General features: G+C 38.2%; 2 protein-coding genes across 6 annotated transcripts; both read left to right on the forward strand.

The window, feature by feature from the left end:
* The first annotated feature begins 506 nt into the window (after positions 1–506).
* Positions 507–14412, forward strand: LOC137100944 (major histocompatibility complex class I-related gene protein-like). 5 transcript variants are annotated; one of them, XR_010910968.1, is made up of 9 exons: positions 507–886; positions 7393–7552; positions 7736–8002; positions 9035–9310; positions 9551–9853; positions 10276–10383; positions 10856–10873; positions 10981–11023; positions 11138–14412. XR_010910968.1 is itself a non-coding variant. In XM_067478658.1 (8 exons), exons 2-7 carry the CDS (start codon positions 7504–7506, stop codon positions 10992–10994), a joined length of 927 nt encoding a protein of 308 aa, XP_067334759.1. In that variant the 5' UTR covers positions 508–886; positions 7393–7503; the 3' UTR covers positions 10995–11023; positions 11138–14411. The 5 variants fall into 5 exon arrangements, 1 of the variants encoding a protein (XP_067334759.1); XM_067478658.1 differs by lacking the exon at positions 10276–10383 and having other exon boundaries at positions 508–886; positions 11138–14411; XR_010910972.1 differs by lacking the exons at positions 7393–7552; positions 7736–8002; positions 9035–9310; ... (1 more) ...; positions 10276–10383; positions 11138–14412 and adding exons at positions 1316–1582; positions 2385–2548; positions 2874–2981 and having other exon boundaries at positions 10981–11027.
* A 53-nt stretch (positions 14413–14465) lies between these two features.
* Positions 14466–22813, forward strand: LOC137102562 (major histocompatibility complex class I-related gene protein-like). Its single transcript, XM_067482208.1, has 6 exons — positions 14466–14772; positions 19355–19569; positions 20399–20660; positions 20843–21160; positions 22145–22252; positions 22770–22813. Exons 1-6 carry the CDS (start codon positions 14481–14483, stop codon positions 22811–22813), a joined length of 1239 nt encoding a protein of 412 aa, XP_067338309.1. The 5' UTR covers positions 14466–14480.
* The last annotated feature ends 848 nt before the right edge of the window (positions 22814–23661 follow it).

Raw genomic sequence — 23661 nt, forward strand, 5'->3', positions numbered from 1 at the left:
TTGTGGCAGTTTCCTTCTAATGTTCTAAATTCACCTTAATCATGTCTTTAACCCTCCTGTTATGTTCAGGGTCAAATTGCCCGTTTTAAAGTTTGCAGAAGAAAAAGTATTTTTTCACTTTGAAACTTCTCCTGCTTGGCTTATTTAGTGTAATCAACATATAAAATAAAAATTCAGTTCACATATTTGCAACCCCCCCCTACATGTTTCTATTACAAAAGTGCTGTTCGGGTCAATTTGACCTGGTGACAAAATAGAAGCTAAAAACAGTCAGAAAGATCAAATACTGTTTGTTTCTTTGCAACTATGAGACATAATACACCCCTGTCTCACACTCACACTCACAAACATACACACACACTCTCTCACTCTCTCACACACACACTCAAACGTGCGTCCGCAGAAACATGTTTGTAAAGTCGAAGCGCTGTAAAGTCGCGTCTTGCTAAAGGACGGAGCGTTTGTGGGCGGAGCGTTTGTGGGCGGAGCGTTTGTGGGCGGAGCGTTTGTGGGCGGAGCGGAAACGTGTTTGTTTGTTGTTTTGTGAAGTGTTGTAAAGTCGCTTCTTGCTTTTTTGGGAAACGTTTACATGTGATCATAGGAGGAGACATGTAGCATCTAATGCAACACCCATAAGAGAAGAAACGTTTACGATAGACCAACTCCAAAAATGGCTTTTAGGGACGATTTTTTTTAGCTTCCTGTCTCTACTTTCCTACTTCATCGTCTACTTCTGCGTCTTTTAGCATTGGACATCTGGCGACGTCTTGCAGAAATTCTGAAAAACAACCCACCACTCAAATGTTTACAAGGACTGAACCAATTTATCAAATCAGGATTAAGTCGTTATTTCTGTTGCTTCTCTTCTGTCACGTTTCATCACCAGGTAAGTTCACATTTCAATCTCTAAACTCTTTACTTCTGTAAAGTCTGCACTTTGTCCCTGCGTCCACAGTTTTATCTCAGTTTGACTGTAAAAGTCAAATTTGTGTGAGTGTGATGACAACATGTCCACAGTATAGTAAGGCTGTACTGAATGTACCTTATTTCATAGTGTCATATAGTGTAAGTCTTACTATAAAAGATCTGGGAGACGTTTTATATTCAGACCTGCATTATCTGTTTTTTATCATCGGGAAAATATTTGTAGAATTCGATATCGCAGAAAAGCTGAGTCATGCAAATGTGTTTTCTAGTTTGTCCTGTGTTTTCATTCTTCTTATCTTTTGTAAAGCACCTTGAGTTGCTTTGTGTATGAAATGTGCTATATAAATAAAATTGCTTTGACTTATAGCCTTTTTATGTTGTCTCACAGTGAAACATTCCCTTAAGTTTCTCATCACTGCATCTTCTGGAATCCAAAACCTCCCAGAGTTGGTGGTTGTTGTCCTGGTTGATGACGTTCAGGCAGGTTACTGCAAGAGCAACAAAACCATTGAAGTAAATCACGATGTGTGGAAAACACTGTTCAAAGAAAATCCTTGGCTCCTGGAGCTGTACACTCAACAGTGTTTTGAGACTCTGCCTAAACGCTTTAAACCCAGACTTGACAGAATTATGCAGCACTTCAATCAAAGTGGAGGTACAGAAGTTTCCATGTTGTACTTTGAAACAGTTCTTTATCTTTCTTGTAAACTATAGGGAGGAAGTTGTCACTGGGGGCAGAGTAAGTTTCAGAATTTGGTTGTGTTGTGGCTTTTTGCTTGTGCACACACACGTCACACACTGACAGAACGACAAACTTCATGAACGTTTCTCTTTTGGTTTAATTTTTACCATTGACATTCTATTATAATTCGAAAGGTGCAAAACAGGAAAATACAAATGTTTTACTACCAAAAATGTCTGTGCACTCAACAGAATTGCAGTTCTTTAATTTATTGATAATCTTACATGAACCATTCTGAGCAGCACGGTGGGGGAGTGGTAAGTGCTGCCGCCTTACAGCACCATGTCCCATTGTACTAGCCATGTCCAGGGAGAAGTTCATGTTATTTGTTGTGATTATGAATTGCTGTTTAAAGTGTTGGTAAGAGGTCATATATAAGCATTTCTGCACATTAAGCTTGCTGACTACATTATTACAACAGGAAAATACATACAGTTTGTGAAGCCTGTAGAATGGGATAAAATTCCAATAAAAGTCTGGGTAATATTGTAGTTATTGATGCCAGTGATGAACTCAGGCTGCTAATGATTGATGCAGGTGTTTAGCAGGTTCGTGTTTTACCAAAACTGATCACGACTGAGTGTTTCACAGAATCTGGTTTTGAGTCAAACAAACCACTGGGAGAAGAGCAGTACTTGATAAAACATTCTTTATTGTTAGGATCATCTTTCCACTGGAGACATTATTGTAAACTGTTTTTCTCTGTGTGTCCCAGGTGTCCACATTTTACAGTTGATGCAAAGCTGTAATTTGGATGAAAAAACACAGACTGTTTTTTCACAGTATGGTTATCATGGAAAAGATTTCATGTCATTTAACCTGAAGAAGGGAACGTGGATCCTTCTGAAACCAGAGGCCGACGTCATCCAACAGGAATGGGTAAGACTGGATTCAGATATGATGCAGATTTAAAACACAAACCAGTTTATCTTTTAACTAATGTTATTTCCTAAATTCAACCCACATTTTCATGCCATTAGAAATTAGTTGTCTGTTCAAATGTTTTCCTGAGTTATTAGGATATTTTAAATGTGAATCTTAAGCTTTTGACCAAAGACAATTTCATTTTCTGTTCATATTTCAGCTCCTATAACAGTGTACTGATCAAAGTCAACTACAATAATGTGAACACAGAACGTCTGAATAAAACACACCAATGTGTGTGTGAGAAACCAGGTTCAATAATCTTCTGTTCTGGTTCCAGTTCCTCCCTCACAGGTTCCTGTTGGTGCTGTCAGAGTTGTTGTAGGACTGATGCTGCTGTCAGCCTGCATCTCTGGACTCTTCATCTGGAGGAAGAAGAACAACAATGGTGAGAAACAAAGATGGTTTTATTCATGATAAAGACATTTTTACTCCACTGTTGGATTTAATATGTTGATTTAACTCAGGGACAACACATAAAATATATTTTCTTTTTTTATTAATTTATTTTAAAGTCTGGCTGATTCAGTAACTTCTGAAAACCCAAGAAAAATCAGATATGGAGTCTTCAGTCACTGTACAGAATCTGTTGAGCTGTTTTTCATCTGTTTTTAAAGTTTCAGAACTATAAACTAAAGTTTATCAAATCCAATTTATACATTTAATTTGTTTGATATTACTGTTAGTAGCTGATCAATAATTAGTGTCCAGTCTTGTCTTTCATTTAATGTTGTCTTTAAATAACTGTTAATTTCAGATTCAATAATTTCACTTAATTTTCTGCTTCAGACTCTTTATCAGTTGACAACAAACTGATCACAGTGAGTACTTCATTATTTCAACTACAATATGCTGTGTACATACCAGTACTACAAACATCAGCTACAATATTATTACTATTAATATTATCATGGAAGACAAGTTTCAGCATGTCCACTCTGAACAATCTGCAGCTACACAGCCCCAAACACTGCAAACTGTGATACACTGTGTACAGAGGTGGTAGAAGTACACACACACTCAATACTCAAGTAGAAGTACTAAGCAGATAATCTACATTTTAATAAAGTACAGAACACATATAAAAATATAATATTTGCATTTTAAAACCACCAGGTGTTGTTCATGTTGTAGCTTATATCATAATGTATAATTATGATCCTGTAGTTTACATTCAGATAATATTTGAGTGCAAGTGTAAAATAAAATATAATAGAGATTTTTTTCATAGCCCAGTATCACAAACATATTTTAAGGTGCTTTATAATGTGTCTTAACAGGGCCCAGAGACATAAGAAGAGACGTCCTGTGAAGCTACTGTGACATCAAACCTGAGTTTGTGTTTTCATTTAATCTGAACATATAACTATCAGAAGATCACAGATGAATCAAACTGGTTATGTGAGAGTGTTTTTTACATCTGAAGACACAATAATGAAACAGCTGATTTTATCGTGGTTGTCAACTCTTTTGTCCAATGTGTCATTAAAAATCTCTGTGTTTGCACATAATGCACAGACAGAAATGTCACCTTTAACACCAGGTGATGTTTTTATTTTAAAATGTATTAATTTCATGCTGTTTGTGAAGCACCTTCAGGAGTCACTGTGCAGGTAAATAGAATTGATTTGATATCTGTGAAATCTGATATGACTGAACAGTTTTCATTTGTTCTTGTGAGTTTAAGATCATTTCTGTGTCTGAAGAAGATTGGACCACTGCACCTCTAATACTGAACTCCAGTTATCTGAAGTGTTTGTTGCTGCTAAATGTGGCACAATCAGGTTATTAGGTCAAATGAGCTCAAAGTGACTTATTTACTTCAGTAAGTGCATTTAACATTTAAACCTACTTTGTGTTTAGTCTTTGTATTAGAAGTTTACTGTAGTTTATGATGAGATGGACCACATTCCCCTTTTCTGCTGAAGAGCTGAAGGCCACTATCAGAGCAACCTGGGCTCTCATTACACCTGAGCAGTGCCACAGACTGATCGACTCCAAGCCGCATTGCTGCAGTAATTCAGGCAAAAGGAGCCAGACTAAGTATTTAGTGCTGTACATGTTCATACTTTTCAGTTGGCCAAGATTTCTAAAAATCCTTTCTTTGTATTGGTCTTAAGTAAATTCTAATTTTCTGAGATACTGAATTTGTGGTTTTCATTAAAATTAAAAGAAATATTCATTTGAAATATATCAGACTGTGTGGAATGAATGTAAACATTATACAAGTTTCACTTATTGAATGGAATTAGTGAAATAAATCAACTTTGTGAAGATATTCTAATTATATGACCAGCACCTGTAAATGGTTTGTGTCCATCTTGCTCATCTTGCAGACAGACTGAGCCTCTTTTGGTTTTTGTTTTGTTTTTTTTGTATTTTTAAGACAACTCCACACTCTACATCCACACATGCAGTGTTTAATTTTTTTTTTTGCATAAGCAGCTGTTGAAGTGACATAACATTAATTTAATTTATTGTCGGCATTTAAATACATTCAGCCTGTTGCAGTTTGCCTCAGGTGCTTTTGGGCTTTAGACGCAAAGATGTGTGGAAGCTCAGTCAGTCCTCATTCTCTTCTCTGCATGACTGCTAATCTGGTCACAGCTGATACGGCTCATGTTCGTGTTCATTTGGATCCACTTGGGTCAAGCACAGTCCTGAGACCTGCTCCTGTGAAACAAGACTCTTCCAGTTTTGAGCTAAATTTAGAATCAGGGGAGTTTTCTAACTTGGACTTACTTACACATTAAACATTTACTGCATTGTCCAAACAGATTTTTTCGCTTGTACTAGTGAGAACTTGTTCTAAGTTCTTTTTTCCTAACAAATGACACATTTGTCATTGTTTCAGTGTTTAATGGAGTTCAGGTGGATTATTGTGACTGCAGCATAAAGAAAGCAGAATTTAAAAAAGTTCCAAAATGTTCTGGAATCTGATCCTGAGCACTTGGACTGGTGCAGTGACGTCTTGATTGTCACATGTGTGTCCTCAAAAGCAGAATTAGAGAATGTAGAACAGCACTGTAACAAACCTGGAGGCTTGTCTCTCTTTTATACTGTAGCTACTGTGTTTTGTTTAGTTATTTCTATATATTAACTCTTCACACAAGTATGTAGATACACAACATAAACAGACTTTGATCAATTCTATCTGACTGTAAATCAAATTTGAACATGTGCATCTACACATCAGACAGTCGTGTGCTTTGTTATGTTCCCTACAAACATGTACATAGACACAGAATTTTTAGAAGCCAGCACTGATTTAAATGTAGACAGCTATGAGATGATTGGCTCACAGACACTGTGGCAGAATCTGATTGGTTTAAGAGAAAACACCCTCAGTCCGATAATAAAGTTGAAAATGAGAAAGTGTGTACATAGTAGTTATTTCCTAATATCTGTTACAACTGACTACAACCCTTGTTGACTGAAGTCTCTGTGACCCAGATGTTCACATTTTGCAGGAGATGTTTGGCTCTTAATGTAAAGATGAGACTGAAGACATTGTTGGACATCAACAGTTTGGTTCTGATGGAGAAGACTTCATAACACTGGACCAGAAGAAGCAGAGGTGGCTGTTTCTCAGAACAGGCTCTAACCTACAAACATACGTGGGGTTAAAACAATGTTTTTTTTTTTATTCAAGTAACATATTACTGACCAGTTATTGCCCTTAATTCCTGAAGGACTATGTGAACTACAGGAAGCTAAAACTAAAATCCCCTTCCTCCAGTTCCTCCCTCAGTGTCTCTCACATTCATACTCGTCTCCAGCTGCTGACTTCATATTTTACTCCTATTTAACAATGAGGCTGCAGTTTGGGTCCAAGACCTGAACTTCTAGGCTACACTCCTACTGTTCCTCCACATCCCACTTGTGTCATGGATTCCAGCTCAGAGTGTCAGTCTCATAGGATCTGACACACTGTAGAACTAAATGCTGCTATTACAGGAGATATCTAGATAGATAGATAGATAGATAGATAGATATTTGCTATTTGATATAGATATTTTTAACAATTTATGTTGTCCTGTAACATGTTATAAAAAGTGTAACATAAATAATATAAATGATATAATATGTATTTCTGAAAGGAACCTTTCTCTATTGAACATTTATACGTTTGATACATTACAAACATTATTTTGCTGTTACTTATGTATTTTACAGTTCTGTTCCCTTTAGTGTCACTGATAGACTTTTACTGATACTGGGGTATTTTTAGACGGTATCACTGTTTTTAAACGACAGTAAGTGTTTTTAACATCATAGTTGAAAGCAAACACTTCACTCTAAAACATCACACTGTATTATATCTATGAAGCTTTTTAAGGAATTGCATAGCCATAATAAATTTAATTTTTCATAATATTCAATTAAAAATAAATAATATTGATAGATATCAGTACAGTAAACGGTGTAAACAGCAGCTACTAACAGTAAATTCGGCTGACTTAATTTTTCTATATTTAAACAGGATTTTAATCACATAATTCACAATTTATAGTGACATTTGTGTATCTACAGACGTGGGAACTTCATTTCCAAATTGTTCTTTAATGTTTGTTCCTCAGAAACACATTTGTGTATCGTGTTGTAAAGTGGGTCCCGTTATAAGTCACTTCCTGATCTGTCCAGAGGGGGGAGACATTTAACATGTAATGTAACTCAAAAGAAAGGAAAACTCATTTAAATACGCGGTGTATCATCAATGACACAAATGGCTTTTTAAGGACATTTGTATTAGGTTCTTGTCTCTACTTTACTATTTCAGTGTTTTCTTATTATCGCAGCATTGAAATCTGGCGACGTTGTGGGATTTGTGCCAAATATCCAACCACTCCCATCTTTCACAGAGACCGAAGCAACTCGATTATTTCTCCGTGATTCTTGATCAAATCAGGATGAAGTCGTTATTTCTGTTGCTTCTCTTGTGTCACGTTTCATCACCAGGTAAGTTCACATTTCAATCTCTAAACTCTTTACTTCAGTCTGCACTTTGTCCCTGCGTCCACAGTTTTACCTCAGTTTGAAAAGACAACTGAACATGTTCAGACTGTAAATGTCCCATTTGGGACAATATGTGTACAGTATATTAAGGCTGAATACTGAATGTATTTTTATGTTGTCTCACAGTGAAACATTCCCTTAAGTTTCTCATCACTGCATCTTCTGGAATCCAAAACCTCCCAGAGTTGGTGATTGTTGCCCTGATTGAGGACATTGAGGCAGGTTACTGCAACAGCAACAGAACCATGGAAGTAAATCACGATGTGTGGAAAAAACTGTTCAAAGACAATCTTTGGCTAATGGAGCTGTGCACTGAAGAATGTTTCGAGATACAGCCTAAACGCTTTAAATCCAGACTTGAAAGAATTATGCAGCACTTCAATCAAAGTGGAGGTGCAGTATGTTCTATGTTCTACTTTTAAACTGTTCTACTTGGAAAGTAAAAAGATAGTAAAGTTTTCACTGGGGGCACATTAAAGGTGACAGGGCCTCTGAGCTTGAATTACATGACATGGCTGCTCCTCACAGAAATGACATATCAAGACCACAACACACTGATCCACAGCACAAGAATGAAAGTGTGAACTGATTTCTGCTTCATGACCTCATCTTGAAAACACACTGATCATTAAGTATGAGGAAAAAATACTGCTTTACTTGAATGTGAAATTGTTTGTTCTTTTTCTGCATCACATGAGTATAGTATATAGTATAATAGTATAATATACATTTTACTGCAGCTCATTTGTCAGAAAGCTATTACACTGATTATTTGTCAGTAATCCTGTGCACATCTGCTCACTTACTAATCAGGAAAATACTAGTTTTTCTACCACAAATCTCTGTGCATTCCACAGACTTTTACATCTTCACTTTATTAATAATCTTATGTGACCCAGTCTGGGCAGCACAGTGGGGGAGTGTCCACAGCTAAAAGGTCCCCGTTTGAATCCACCTGCCGGCTGCAGCCTTTCTGTGTGGAGTTTGCATGTCCTCCCTGTGTTTGTGTGGGTTTCCTCCATGTACTCTGGTTTCCTCCCACAGTCCAACAACATGCATGTTAGGTTCATTCCTGTGCATGTTGTTCCCCACCTCTTAGTACTAGATATATTCTTGTCAAAGAATGATGTATATGTGTCGACTTCTGGAAGATAATTCCAATAAAAGTCTGGGTGATATTGTGGTTGTTGATGGCAGTGATGGACTCAGGCTGCTAATGATTGATGCAGAGTGTTCAGCAGGTTCATGTTTATGAAGGTAACCTTCACCAAGTGACTAGACAAATTAATCAGGAGGCCTGGAGACACATCAGAAACTCATCACTGTGCTTCAAAGAGCAACAGAAGAGAACATTTCTCCCAGTGGCTTTTAACTGTACAACTCATCCACAGAAAATCGACTGAAAAAATTCTCTGTTGTTCTCAGGTGTCCACATCTTACAGTTGATGGAAGGCTGTGAATTGGATGAACAGACTGGACAGACAGTTTTTTTACAGTATGGTTATGATGGAGAAGACTTCATGTCATTTGACCTGAAGAAGCGAATGTGGATCTCTCTGAAACCAGAGGCCGACGTCATCCAACAGGAATGGGAGGCTGACAAAGCCAGAATAGAACATAATGTTAATTTCCTCACTCAGATTTATCCTGAGAGGCTGAGGATGTTTGTAAATTATGGGAGGAGCTTCTTGTTGAGAACAGGTAGAATCACATGACCTGACCTGATAATTCTATATGTTACTAAACTATGTTCATATAAACACTGAATTATGTCTTTAATTGTTTCTCCCCCTTTTTCTCTTTTAATCCTGATACGTCCCTATTGAGTTTAATCTTATTATTGTTTTTTTTCTTTTCTCATTTACCTTTTCTGATCTTTCTCAGCCTCCGTGGTTTACTGCTTTCATCCGTTCTTTAACCTTTTCTCCCTCTTTCTTCCAGATCTTCCCTCAGTGTCTCTCCTCCAGAAGTCTCCGTCCTCTCCAGTCAGCTGCCACGCTACAGGTTTCTACCCTGACAGAGCCACAATGTACTGGAGGAAAGATGGACAGGAGCTTCATGAGGACGTGGACCATGGAGAGATCCTCCCCAACCATGATGGAACCTTCCAGATGAGAGTTGATCTGAACATTTCATCAGTCAAACCTGAAGATTGGAGGAGATACGACTGTGTGTTTCAGCTCTCTGGTGTGAGGAACAGCCCTGTCATTAAACTGGACAAAGCTGTGATCAGGACCAACTGGGGTAAGACTGGAGTCAGATATGATGAAAATAAAAAATACACACAAGGTTTTAGTTTTTTCACTAAAGTAAATCTCTGATCCCAACTACAAATATTTGTTGTCAAATGTTCAAATGTGGACATGTTTTGATGCTAATTCCTGATTTACATTTGAATCCTTCACCTTAAGCCAACAGAATTAGTCTGGTTTACACCTTAGGTCAAATTTCCATAGTTCACTTGATAACATTGTACTTATCAAGTCATAATATCTGAGGGACATAATTCAAACAAACAAGAACAATATTCTTACATTTGACCTTTAGTGAAGCAAATAAAATGAAACGGCGTCTACTGTCTTATTCATATGAAACTTAAAGTGGATTCCATGTTCATCTTCATCCACTGGCAGAGACAAACTGGAAATGTTGTGTTCTGGTTCCAGTTCCTCCCTCACAGGTTCCTGTTGGTGCTGTCATTGGAGTTGTTGTAGGACTGATGCTGCTGTCAGTCTGCATCACTGGACTCTTTATCTGGTGGAAGAAGAACAATTGTGAGAGACAGATGTTTTTAGTTATTGTACCATTTTTACTCCACTGTGGTAATAAATTTGTAGGTTCAACCAATGTCAAAAATTGATAATATGTTAGAAAAACTGGCTGTAACTTTTCTACCAAAAGGACACAATGGAAATTCTCAGCAGGTGAAGTAAACATGCTCAACTTGGGTCATTTTCTAAAAGGATCAACAGTTCACATAGTGACATTTAAACCAGCAATGAATCCCCTTTACTCACAGTTTATTTCTGTCTGTCTCAAAGTCCTAAAGAGATTTAAAAACCTATGAATTGCTCCACTAAGTGACATGTACAGTGCTTGTCAAAAGTATTCTCCCCTTTTATTGACATTTTACATCAACCATGGTCAATATAAGTTGTTGACTTTGACAAACTTATTTCAGAAAAATACCTCGTTAATGTCAAAGTGAATTATCTTTTAATTTAATAATGTAAACTCTTGTTTCAGGATTCAGACCTGCAAACAGTAAGTTTACTCTTATGGAGTTTAGCAATAAATCAATGCTTTGTTATTAAGAATTTAAAGTGACATTATTTGCTTGTTACTAAATACATTTATGCTTTCTCCTTCAGACTCTTTGTCATGAGACAGAAACTCAGCTCCTGACTGATCACAGTGAGCCATTTATTGTTATTGTATTTTACATGTAGTTAAGATGTAGATTTGTATTGGATGCACAGATCAGCTAGCAGATGTTCTCACAGACATCTGTAACATCTCTCTGAGCAGAGCTGTTGTCCCGATGTGCTTCAAAACCACAACCATTGTCCCTGTCCTGAAGAAATCACCAGTGTCCTGCCTCAACAACCACTGTCCCATTGCACTCACACCTATTATCATGAAGCGCTGGAAGAGGCTGGTCATGAAGCACATCAAGACCATGCTACCACCTACACTAGACCCACTGCAGGATTCGTACCGTCCCAAAAGCTCAACGGACGATGCCATCACCTCCACTTTGCACCTGTCACTTACTGATCTGGACAATAAAGACAGCCAAAAGACAGCCAAATGCTGTTTATAGACTTCAGTTCAGCGTCCAACACAATCATCCCACAGCAACTCAGCATGAAGCTGAGCATGCTGGGCCTGAACACCTCACTCTGCAAGGAAATGGTTGTCGACTTCAGGAGAGCACAGAAGGATCATGCGCCGCTGAACATCAATTTCAATTTTTGCAAAATATTTCCATCCAAAATCTGGTTAAGTCAAAGTGTTTATCACAGCACATTTTTATGAATTTCTTGACAGGCTCCCAGAATGGAGATTGTCCACTGCATGTTTTGTGCTGATGTCACAACTGATGGTAGCTGTGTTGTCTTGAAAGAAGTTTGTGAAGATGTTTGGTCGTCTATGTGGTTGGTATTGTTTTCGATTGGGTTTTAAATGTTCTCAATTGTGTTAAAAAGCACCTTTGGTTTGTCTATGGTTTACAAAGTAAACCTGGGGAAAATAATTTTATACATTTTTTTCTTGTAAAATTTCTTTCTGCACATAAGTCAAAAAATGTGCCATGTGCCAATAAATTTGCCGTTACTTCTGAAGTAAAACAGTGGAAAAAATGTATATATGCAAATATGCAGTGATGGTCTGACAGAGCAGCAACATAGGACATGATTACACTAAGATAATGTCCAGAGTTTGCCCTACACTGAGTTTGCTCATTAACATGATGAGTGATGTTCTTACAGTCTAACAAATTGATAAAATTCATCACTTAGCTGCCTTGTTATCAACATGGATATTTAAATCACCAGTTAAAATACAATTGTCATATTTACAGTGACAGAAAACAAAGACAGAAAACCTTTTAGAGTTTCTCTGTAAACAGTAGCTGTTCCCCTGCCTGTCCTCTGCTGTCTGCAGCTGTGGGACAAGGTAAAGTGTGGGGGACAGATTTATATTGAGGAATGATTCATGTATCTTATGGTCCATGATGACTTCACTGAAAGTCAAAGTCTTTTTGTTTCTGATTTTGTGGCCTGCAGCTGTGTGTGTGGTAGGTTCACTCACTTTTATGTTGTGTGGGTTGTTGTGTGCTTATTTAATTTGGTTTTGGTTTGTTATATGGTTAATGCACATTTATGATACTCCAGCCTCCCTTCATATCAGGCTTCTACTTTTCCATTTTTACATGTTTTTAATAAATAGTGCTTATGGTCATTAACCCACACTGGTTGTTGTGGCCTCTTTATTGGCCTCTGCCAGTGATCAAGTATAACAAGAGGAAACATTGTGGTTATATCATATTACTCCATCCACACATTTGATGCCTGTTAGACCACAATGCACCAGGGGGAGAAATATTCAGATCCCATATTTAAGAAAAAGTGGTAAAAATACAACAAGGTAAAAATATGTGTGTGTTTTTGTAAAGAATCACAATCAGGGCCATTTCTGTGAAATGTCCTCTCCTGCCCTGTGGGTCTGAATGTTTTTTCATTAGAATATCTTTGCATGTTTATCACATGATGAGGTTAAGTGTTTATCATGTTGCTTTTCAGCTATACTTTTGCAATAATGCAGCACATGGTGTTTTTATACCACATCACTTCTTTTGTTGTTTGTCTTGTTTTTTATTTTGTCCTTTTCTCCACCAGTGATTAACTGTCCCCTCACCTCTTTTTGTCCGTCTTCTGCTCAGCTCCTTTAAGTGAACTTCATGTGACCTTCATAGTCACGGTGATGAAGAAAGATTTGCTCAGTCATTATGGAAAATTCTTTCTGGAAACTCACACTTAAAATGCAGGTTGAACTATGATGTAATATATCAAAAACATTTATTATAAAAGGACAAAAGTTTTAATCAAAGTTGTGAACTGGCAGATGGTAACTTTACACGGTAGATATCCTCAGTGGATGTACGGTGCCTTGCAAAAGTATTCACGCCCCTTGAACTTTTCCACATTTAGTCACGTTACAACCACAAATGTAAATGTATTTTATTGGGATTTTACTTGATAGATCAACACAAAGAGGCACATAAATGTCAAGTGGAAGGAAAGTGATAGATGTTTTTCAAACTTTTTTACAGATAAATGTCTGAAAAGTGTGGCTGCATTTATATTCAGCCCCCTGAGTCAGTACTTTGTAAAACCACCTTTTGCTGCAATTACAGCAGCAGGTCTTTTGGGGTTTGTCCACCAGCTTTGCACATCTGGAGAGTGAAATGGATGGAGAGAGTCTGTGAACAGCAATTTTCAAGTCTGCCACAGATTCTCAGTTGGATTTAGGTCTGGACTGTGACTGGTCCATTCCAACACATTTTTACTCCACTTTTTACTCTTACTGTGTATTTGAAGCAGTAATTACTTTGTTGTTTTTTTGTCCATGAACTGAAATTATTTTGTCCAACTATGTATCAGCTGTATCACTTTGTCAGATCAGTGGCTGTTTAAATGGATTTTGATCTAACATGTTTCTTGAATCCTTTTAGCTTTAGACGCTTCATCGTCAAACTAAAATTCATCCTCCATCAGATCACCGAGAATATTTCATCATTTAAACTGTGCTGTGGACTTAACAGTGTGCTGGCTTAGTGTATGATTATCATCCTGCATGTATTTAGTACTTAAAAGTACTAATACAACAATGTATAAATACTTAATGAAGTCCTGCATTCAAAATCATACAGATGTAAACGTATTGAGGTATTATTAGCTAACTGTACTTAAAGCATCAACAAGGACGCATTAGTACAAGTGGAACGAGTTTTCATTACTTTATGTTGCCTACAGTTACATTTTCTATACAAAGGCGACATTTTGAGTTGTAGGTCACCAGTGTTTAGACATGTAGTCAGTAACTTTCCACTTCTGCTAGAACTATTACATTAAAATATTTAAGAATGTTCTAAATAAATTAAAAATAAATAGAGTGTTCAAAAGGTTTTTCAACTTATCATTGAATTTATTTGTCTTTAGAGGTTCCCAGTGATGTAACTGTGGCACCAAAACTGTAATTTCATGGACTGGACATTTATTTAATTAGAAAATAAATATCTGACTGTTTTATTGTACGATGTTTTGTTGTTAAACTAGTAAAGTGAGAGTTTACTGACGACTGATTATTTATGAAAAATGTACTTTGGCTCACAGTGAAACACTCCTTGTTATACTTCCTCACCACGTCCCCTGGAGTCCAAACCTTCCCGGAATTTGTGGCCGTTTCGGTGGTAGATGGGGTTCAGGTGGGTTACTGTGACAGCGACATCAAAACGGCAGAACCCAGACAGGACTGGGTGAAGAAACTAGTTGAAGATGATCCTCAGCAGAAGCAGTGGCACATTCAGACCTGCATAAGAGCACATCAGGATTTAAAAGCTTTATTGGAGACCTTAAAACAGCAGCTGGACCCCACTGGAGGTACTGTGTGCTTATTTTTATTTGTTCCTCCTTCTTGTTTATTGGTTTTTCATTTTTGCATTATTTATTTAGTGGTGGATACAAACCACCAGAGCACATGGACACATGTAGAGACACTGTATACTGCTCTGTCCATTCCACTGGAAATACAGAAAAAAAACTTCATCTCAACTCCACTCAGCTCCCAGAGGATGAAAATCACAAGTTCTGGAGTCTCTGTGGGAGAAATGTGATATCTGTGTAAACCATCTCCCACTAGTTTCTTGAAATCTCCATTTTTATTCCAGGTGTTCAGGTTTTATAGGACATGTCTGGCTGTAAATGGGACAGTGAGACTGAAGAAGTCGATGGATATGAACCAAAATATCCGGCTTCGTTTTCTGCTGTAACATGCTGTCCTGCAGTACATAGTCCAGACAATCTTTCTCTAACCCTAACGTCAGTGGTTTTGTTGCTTGAACCTGACCCGGCTCAGGATTCTGGAATCGTGTGTAAGTGTGTAAATGTTGTGTTCTGGTTCCAGTTCCTCCCTCACAGGTTCCTGTTGGTGCTCTCATTGGAGTTGTTGTAGGACTGATGCTGCTGTCAGTCTGCATCACTGGACTGTGGACATTTTACTCCACTGTTGGGTTGAAATTGTTGATTTTACAAAATGACAACATGTCACAAATACTAATTCTGAAAAATGTGTCTGATGGTTAAAACTTTACTAAGAGAAGATCACAGTGGATGATTACATAACATAGTGTACAGTATGTTATGATGTCCTGCTCTTACTGTGTATTTGAAGCAGTAATTAGTGAACTGGGGGACTTTGTTGTTGTTTTTTTGTCCATGAACTGAAATTATTTTGTCCAACTATGTATCAGCTGTATCACTTTGTCAGATCAGTGGCTGTTTAAATGGATTTTGATCTAACAAGTTTCTTTAATCCTTTTCACTGTGGTATATTTAATACTTCTCATCTGTATTTCAGGATTCAGTCCTGCAAACAATAAGTTTTCCTTTCTGAAATGTATTATAAATGATTATTATTATTAATAATAATCAGTAATTTACGTCGTGTCCTTTTTTTCCATGAACTTTTCTGTTTTCTGCCTCCGAATCTCCATTGTCATGAGAATAAAATGACAGTGAGTACTGTTAATGTTGGTATAATGTCCAGAGTTCAGTTTTTAACTAGTATTTTCTATGGAGCGCATGTTTATGAATCACATGGTGCATAATGTGGAATCATAAGAAGAAGCTTTATATAATCAACTGTTCATTTTCTTCCCCGTCATTTTCTTCACGTCAAAAGTAACTGTGGATGCCAAATAAATGTGATGAGTTAAAATCTAAATCCAATCAAACCAATAACAAAATATATCAAACCCTAGTGGCTTCACACTATATACAACATCCTCCACACTTAGACTCTAGAATCAGATTGGACAACATTCATTTATCTTAGAATGGTACTTTTCAGCACAATCTGATAAATTATTCACTTAATGAAAGTTAATAATGTCCAATTTTACCTCTGAGAATTTACCATTTCTTCATGTGTCTTCACAGACTCCCAGTGAGAATTAATAGAAGACTCCACTGAAGTTACTGTGTCATCACAAATCTTTGCACTTGGTCAAGTCTGAATTTCATTTACTCACCAAGAAAACAACCAGGAACAACCACAACTGAAGGAAATTTGTGCTGCCGCCAAACTGTTTCTGCAGACATTTTAAGAAAAAAGATGAGAAAAACTAATAATGTCTTAATCCTTCAAGTGTCTCTTTTGAAATTTGAAGCAGGTAGTCGTCTAATGTGTGGCTTCTATGGTTATTAGCAGCAACTCCAGTAATGGGAGACACATTTACACAGCACTGAATTAACATTTCCACTGTTCAGACAGTAAAGAGTCTTGTTAGGTCACCTGCTACTGTTTTCTAAGTGTTATCATATCAACATATACAGAATTTTTAAATTCATTGCACTAATTGCTTCCGGGTATTTGGTTGTATTTTATTTTTACGTTAAACTGTTTCATGATAAATGTGCTTTGATTTGCTTGTGTTGTACTGTTGAACCATAACATTGGAAAATTAGTCTCAGTATTATTCAGGCATCCACACTTTTCAGTATTATATCAGTGTTTCTGGCTTCTCCACATGTCGGCGAGAGTCAAAGTGTGATGGTCGAGGGACGAATAGTGAGCGAATGAGAAGAGAGAGCAGCATTGTGATTGTGTTGTTAAGACAAAGAGTTTCCCTGTTTACTTCTCTGTGGCTTTTTTTGCTGTGTGTGTGTGTGTGTTTGTGTGTGTGTGTGCGTGTGTGTGTGTGTGTGTGTGTGTGTGTGTGTGTGTGTTTCCCGTAATAATGAATGTTTAATGTTTAAGTTTGAATCTGATCTAAATCCTACTGTAACTTATCGCTTGTCTTGGTTGTTATTTAGATAAAAAACTGTGCTGCTCAAATAACATCATGAAAAAAATGAACAATGATCCTTTTTTACCATAAGAGCCCAGTTCCCCTTGAAGACCCCTGAGTCCCATTGTAACTACACTGGTCCAAAGAAATACTGCCCACGCATCATGTGTTTATTTTCTACTCTCTGTCTCTTTCCTCATTAGACACTGTGAAAACTACAAGAAATCAAAGGACATGAAACATTTGAACTGAATACATGTTTTCCAGTCAAAGTCTAAATCTCTCCGGCTCGTGTTCATACAACAACACATCAGTATAAATGGAGCACAGTATTCGTGTGCGCCTCTGGAACCACGTGCAGAATAAGGTAATTTGGGGGCTGTGTGTCTTTCCTCTATATCCACGTTGGCTTGACCCATAATGCCACTGTGATGCCCCTCACCAACTCTAGTCACATGACCCATCCATCCAAATAAAAGCTTTAACAAGTCCCTTAAACTTTCGACCAAACATTATTCTAGCATCTCACATACAGCCACAGTTTTAAATTCATTTTTAGCAGTTGTGTGAAATCAAATCATTATGAATTTATAACAGGAACATTACACCCACCCTGCCATGATGGCATTATTCTTCTATCTTAGATCAAAAGCAGATTTTTAAAACTTTTGAGAGCATCAAATATAGATTCATCCGAGTCTGCACCACTGGTTAAGTCCCATCTGCAGGCTGCAGTGTTATCTGTCTGAAGTTTTCATGCTCTCCCCTCTGATGTGGTTTCCCTCCAGAGTCCAGACATTTGAACACTAACCCCATTGACAGATGAAGCCACTGTTCCAGTAAGTGTGAAAACACTGCTTGGAGGAGAAACTGTCACAGATCACAGGCCTCCACAGAGGGAGGAGGCATGATGCTAAAACAAAAAGTGTTTGTGCTGCACATTCATTCCATTCTTACTGAAGGAGTGTGTGGACTTTTACAAGGCGTTATTCCAATAGAGCTAATGCAATGACGTCATATTACCTAAAACATGAGGAAAAAATGGAGTGGACACTACTTCTTGACCTCTATGTGTCACAACAGACAAAGGAGTTCATTTTCAGTTCAAGTTCTTCTCTTGTTGTGTTGCATTTGCTGAAACTAAACTCCAATGTTGTTCAGGTCAGACAGTTCCCACTGTTTTTGAGTTCATATTGACGACTTATATTTTGCTGAAGTAAAGTGTGAAATCCGACTTTTACCTGTAACATGTGAAGTGGAAAAGTTACAGGAAGGACTGGAAGTGGACAGGAAGAAGAGCTGGTGGTGGGAACAAGACATGGGATGGAGGCCAGACATTGTGCACTTTATTGATGATTGGTCCACGTGACCCACATATAGTAAGGACATACATGTGGGACATTTTACTGTTGTTTTCCCAATTTGTGAAAAGTGTTGGTGTCAAACCTAAACCCATGTTCTCTCTTAAGGTTAAGCTAAAGTTCACTTTCCTGTGTTCGTACTGTGAAGTTGCTCCATGTGCAGCGCAGTGTGACGCCGGAAAGTGTCGTGATTTCAGGATGAAAATGTGTTTATTATTTATTATTTGTTTAACAATTTGAAGACTTTATAAACACATTTTATTACAGTATATGTGACGAGTTGAAAGCCTTTTTTTTTATAACTGCCAAATTAGCCTCCCCGTTAGTAAAAACGAGTTCGATCCTCCCGTTTCACGGATTCTTCAGAAGCGGGATTTAACGGGTCAGTGCAGACGCAGATGCAATGACGCAGCCTGTCAGACCTGTTGGCCTTTAGCTCAGCGTTAAACTATGTGGGAATCCCTGACAGATTGTGCCCCCTCACTCCATGACGACAGAACGACGGATCCAACTCCCATGTAAAGTATTTTTCTCAGAGCAAGATGGAGACGCTGCTGCTCGTGTGTCACGTTTCATCACCAGGTAAAGTCCCGTTTTTAATCAGTCTGTTTTCCGTGCACGCGCTATTTAGGTCCGTTTCCGGCTGGTTCCCCCCCACAGTCCGCAGACATGCATGTTCGGTTAATTGGGGACAGGTAATGGAAACGAGTGATGATGGCACCAACATGTAGAAATATAAAGGTCTTTGTCCCACAGTGAAACACTCCCTCACACGTTTCTTCACTGCATCCTGTGGAGTCCCGACCCTCCCAGAGTTTGTCGGTACCCTGCTGGTGGACGGGGTTCCAGCATTTTACTGTGACAGCCACAACAGGAGAGAAGTGAAACAGGATGTGTGGGAAACATTATTTGAAGAGCACCCAGAGCTCTTGGACCTGCACATTGCAGACTGCTCTCAGAGATTTCCTAGGTGCATCAAATCCAGACTTCAAAGTTTCATGCAGCACTTCAACCAAAGTGGAGGAACAGTATGTTCTTTTATATGCACTTTGAAAAACCTCTCTGCATCTTAGCTGTAAACTAAGAGACGCTCTGCTTGGAGATACTACATAGTGCCATCATTCTTAAAGGAAAAGCTCCAGCAAAGGTCATCTCTAAAACAGAGGTCATAACATCTGTGTAAAGGTGCTGGGGTCAGCTCCACAGGTGATTCACCCCCATAGTCCCAAAAGAAACTACAAATAATAATCATGAATCAAATGAATCATAATTTCTAGAAAGACTAACTTTTAAGCGCAAAGTAGAGAAATCATCAGGAGCTCGGCAGTGACAAAGCTCAGGAAATTGGTTATAATTGTATAAAATATGGAACATTAAACACATTATGTTAAGATAAATAAATTAAGTCTGCGTCTACGTTAACATTAGGACAAGTCAAAGGGATTAAAAATCAGGCCCCTCTGGATAGATCAGAAATATGAACAGCTAGAAGTTTGAAGTGGCCCAGCATGTGATCACCAGCGCCACTGTGTTTCTGTGACGGCGGCTGGACAACGAGCTTGTTATATCTCAAATAATCACCGTCTCTTCTTTCACAAGCAGATTTCATTCCTGGCCAAAGTTCACTGCGTCTCAGTGATCATCACATACCTGACTCCTTCAGGTGTCTTTCCTTAACGCAGCACGTTTGTCCCCGTACAAAGACATTTAGCATCAGTAGGCATTGGTTTGTCTGAAAGGGAAGGTGGACTGAAGTGACAGCAGTGCAGCGTTACTAAGTCATCTGTCCACTAGAGACGTCATTAGTGATTCCAGTCTCTTTGTCCTCTGTCTCCCTCAAGTGTCCACACTTTGCAGGTGATTGAAGGCTGTGAATGGGATGAAAAGACAAAAACTGTAAGTGGTTATTTACAGTTTGGCTACGACGGAGAAGAATTCATATCACTGGACCTGAAGACGCGGACGTGGATCGTTCTGAAACCTGAGGCCGACAGCTTCAAACGAAAGTGGGATGCTGCAGACGCTATTCTAAATGAGAAGGAGGACAACCTCATTAGGCTTTTCCCCGAATGGCTGGAGACGTATTTGACTTACGGAAAGAGCTTTCTGCTGAAAACAGGTAGTTTAGAGACAAAAGTGTGTACGACTACATTTTGAACACACACACAGAGAAAACAGTACAGTTACACTCGGCCATGAAACTGATGTCTTTCAATTAGCTCTTGCTGTATGTCTTTAGTTGCTTCTGTGTCTTTGTCCTGATGTCTCCTTCTTAAATTGAATCATTTCCCCTTTCTCATCTTTCACTGTCTCCTCCAGATCTCCCCTCAGTGTCTCTCCTCCAGAAGTCTCCGTCCTCTCCAGTCAGCTGCCACGCTACAGGTTTCTACCCTGACAGAGCCACAATGTTCTGGAGGAAAGATGGACAGGAGCTTCATGAGGACGTGGACCATGGAGAGATCCTCCCCAACCATGATGGAACCTTCCAGATGACAGTTGACCTGAACATTAAATCAGTCAAACCTGAAGATTGGAGAAGATACGACTGTGTGTTTAATCTCTCTGGTGTTGATGACATCGTCACTAAACTGGAGAAAACTGTGATCAGGACCAACGTGGGTAAGTGTGGAACATATGTCTCTTTATTTAATTTTACTTAAATCTTTGGTCCACTAACTCTAGACTTGGGGCCTGTACCACAAAGTGAGTTCAACTTACTGTAGAGTCTTTGTCATTTCCTTAGACACTTGTTTCAACACAGAAGTCACATTTAACAGTTACAACTCTGGCTGCAACACAACACTCACTGCTTAAAATGACACATTTTGTTTGCAAAGTGCAAAACATTAACAACATGCAACAAAAGCCCATTTTCCCTCAAATAACTTGGAGTCAAACCTTTACACTCTTTCAAACAGTCACTGCACTTTAGACACCAAAGCACAAAATAAATCTATCAATTTGCCAAAATCCCCTAATGATTCAGACCCTGCTGCTGCTCTGATGACCTGTTGACATTTAGTCCACCCCCCTATTAAAATGGTCTAGTTGGAAAGTTGTATTATAATGAAGAAACTATTCTGAACAAATAATGCAGATTAAAAATTCAAATGTCTCACGATTCGATTGTTACTGCAACGTTATTTCATTATCACAGAAAAAAATCGTGTGGTTTATTTATTAAGTGTGAGCCACAGTGATGGAATAGGTCAGAATGTTAATCATCATTATGCAGACTGGTTATTTACTGATCAACTCCTCATCAGTGTGTTAGAAACTGTTTTCAGACCAGAGTGACTCATAAAGTCTGAAACAGAAAAAACATTTGACTAATCCCTGTTTAGCACAATATTGCAGTCCATTCACTTTTGTCCCCATTGGGATCTTCTGTGACTGATAAAGCAGTTTTTCTATTGATCAGTGATCAGGCTGGTGACAGGCTTTGATCCACTGCTTTGAAACTGGCCAAAAAGGCTCAGAGTAGCCTAATGTTGGCATCTCTCACCTTTAATGACACTGAAGTCTTTTAGACAAACATAAATGAAACAGCTCCATCCAGTGGTAGATACTTTTATGAAAAGTGCAGTTTGTGTTCTTTTCCAGTTCCTCCCTCACAGGTTCCTGTTGGTGCTGTCATTAGAGTTGTTGTAGGACTGATGCTGCTGTCAGTCTGCATCACTGGACTCTTCATCAGGTGGAAGAAGAAAGATGGTGAGAGACAAAGATGTCCTCAGTATTTTTCATTAGGGTATTTCAAAGAAGTGTGACATAGATTCCTAAGCCTTTAAAATATTAGGTTTTCCTTCATTCAATTTATTTCATCTTTTAAAGTTGAATCTTTGCTTTTTTTTTTGCTAAAATATTGAATATTTTATGCATCTTTGAAAACAAGCAAGAGTCACTATCAAAATGTGTGGAAACCTCAGATTTGATGTTTGAAAATCAAATCAGTGTTATTTAATTTAAGAAGTAACTGTAGTTCTCAAATGATGTGGTAAAATAAAAAATGCAACATGTTTGAAAAGTGATATAATATAAATATAAGTTAAGACACTTTTTTTATCACTAGCAGAAACAGAAAATCACTCGTATATTGTCTAATATTAACTCTGGTGAATAATTATTTATTCAACGTGCTCATTTCTGTGTATTGACAGGCTCCTGGAGAAGAGCAGAATTGGACTTTAGTTAAGCTGCTTCCCCCTGGACTTGTGTCTGAACACCACAGAAGTGACTGTTGTCAGTCTGTACGTGGAGGAAGAGGAGAAGTAAGCACTTAGCTCTTTCCCGAGAATGATTCCGATGTGAAGATGAGACCTGGGTGAAGATCAAGAACCAGGAAGTTCAGGCTTTCAGAGACCAAATCAATGCTGTGGACATTAACATCAAGTTTACCAGAGGGGACACTTCCTGGACTGTGCAGGTCTTCAGAGTCCTGATCATTACTTTTTACATTGGGGTTCTGCTATGATTATGCCACAATTATGAGATTGTTTTATGCTAGTTCTCACAGTTCTGCCTTTTTTTTTGGTTTTTCTGCCTGCTAAACATTCACCCTCAGTGTCGCTGCTCATACTCACTCATCCCCACCTGACTCTACCATCTTTGGCACCAGACAAACACCATCCACAGCTCATTCAGGACAATTAGCTCCAGTATCTAAGCCACCAGCTCACGCAAAGTGTTGTAGCAATTAATCTTCATAAAAGCATAAAACTTGGTTCAGGTTGGAACCAGCTGGGGTGAGGCTGGCACTTTGCCTTTGCAGTGGTTAATTAAGCTGAACCTGTTAACATTTTGTTTAAATTATATATTTTTCGATCATTCATCTTGTGTATGTTCTGACATTCCTGGTTTGAATACTGTAAGTGTGTATGGGTCCGTTTAGGTCAGTGTAGAAACACCAAATGGAAGAAAACCAACAGCTGAATAAAGTTTCTCAACCGTTGTCTCCATTCACTGCATGGCACCTTAGGCAGCCGACATTTGTTAGTCCGTTAAAGATGTTTGGACTTTGTTACTGCGATAACCACAAGTAGACATGTGGTGGTTTCTGTTTCTGGTAAAACGTGCTGTCACTTTAAAAGTGAATTAACAAATGGGACCCAAATCTCATTAAA

Source organism: Channa argus, chromosome 1 (genome assembly GCF_033026475.1).
Source record: "Channa argus isolate prfri chromosome 1, Channa argus male v1.0, whole genome shotgun sequence".
NCBI classification, from domain to species: Eukaryota; Metazoa; Chordata; class Actinopteri; order Anabantiformes; family Channidae; genus Channa; species Channa argus.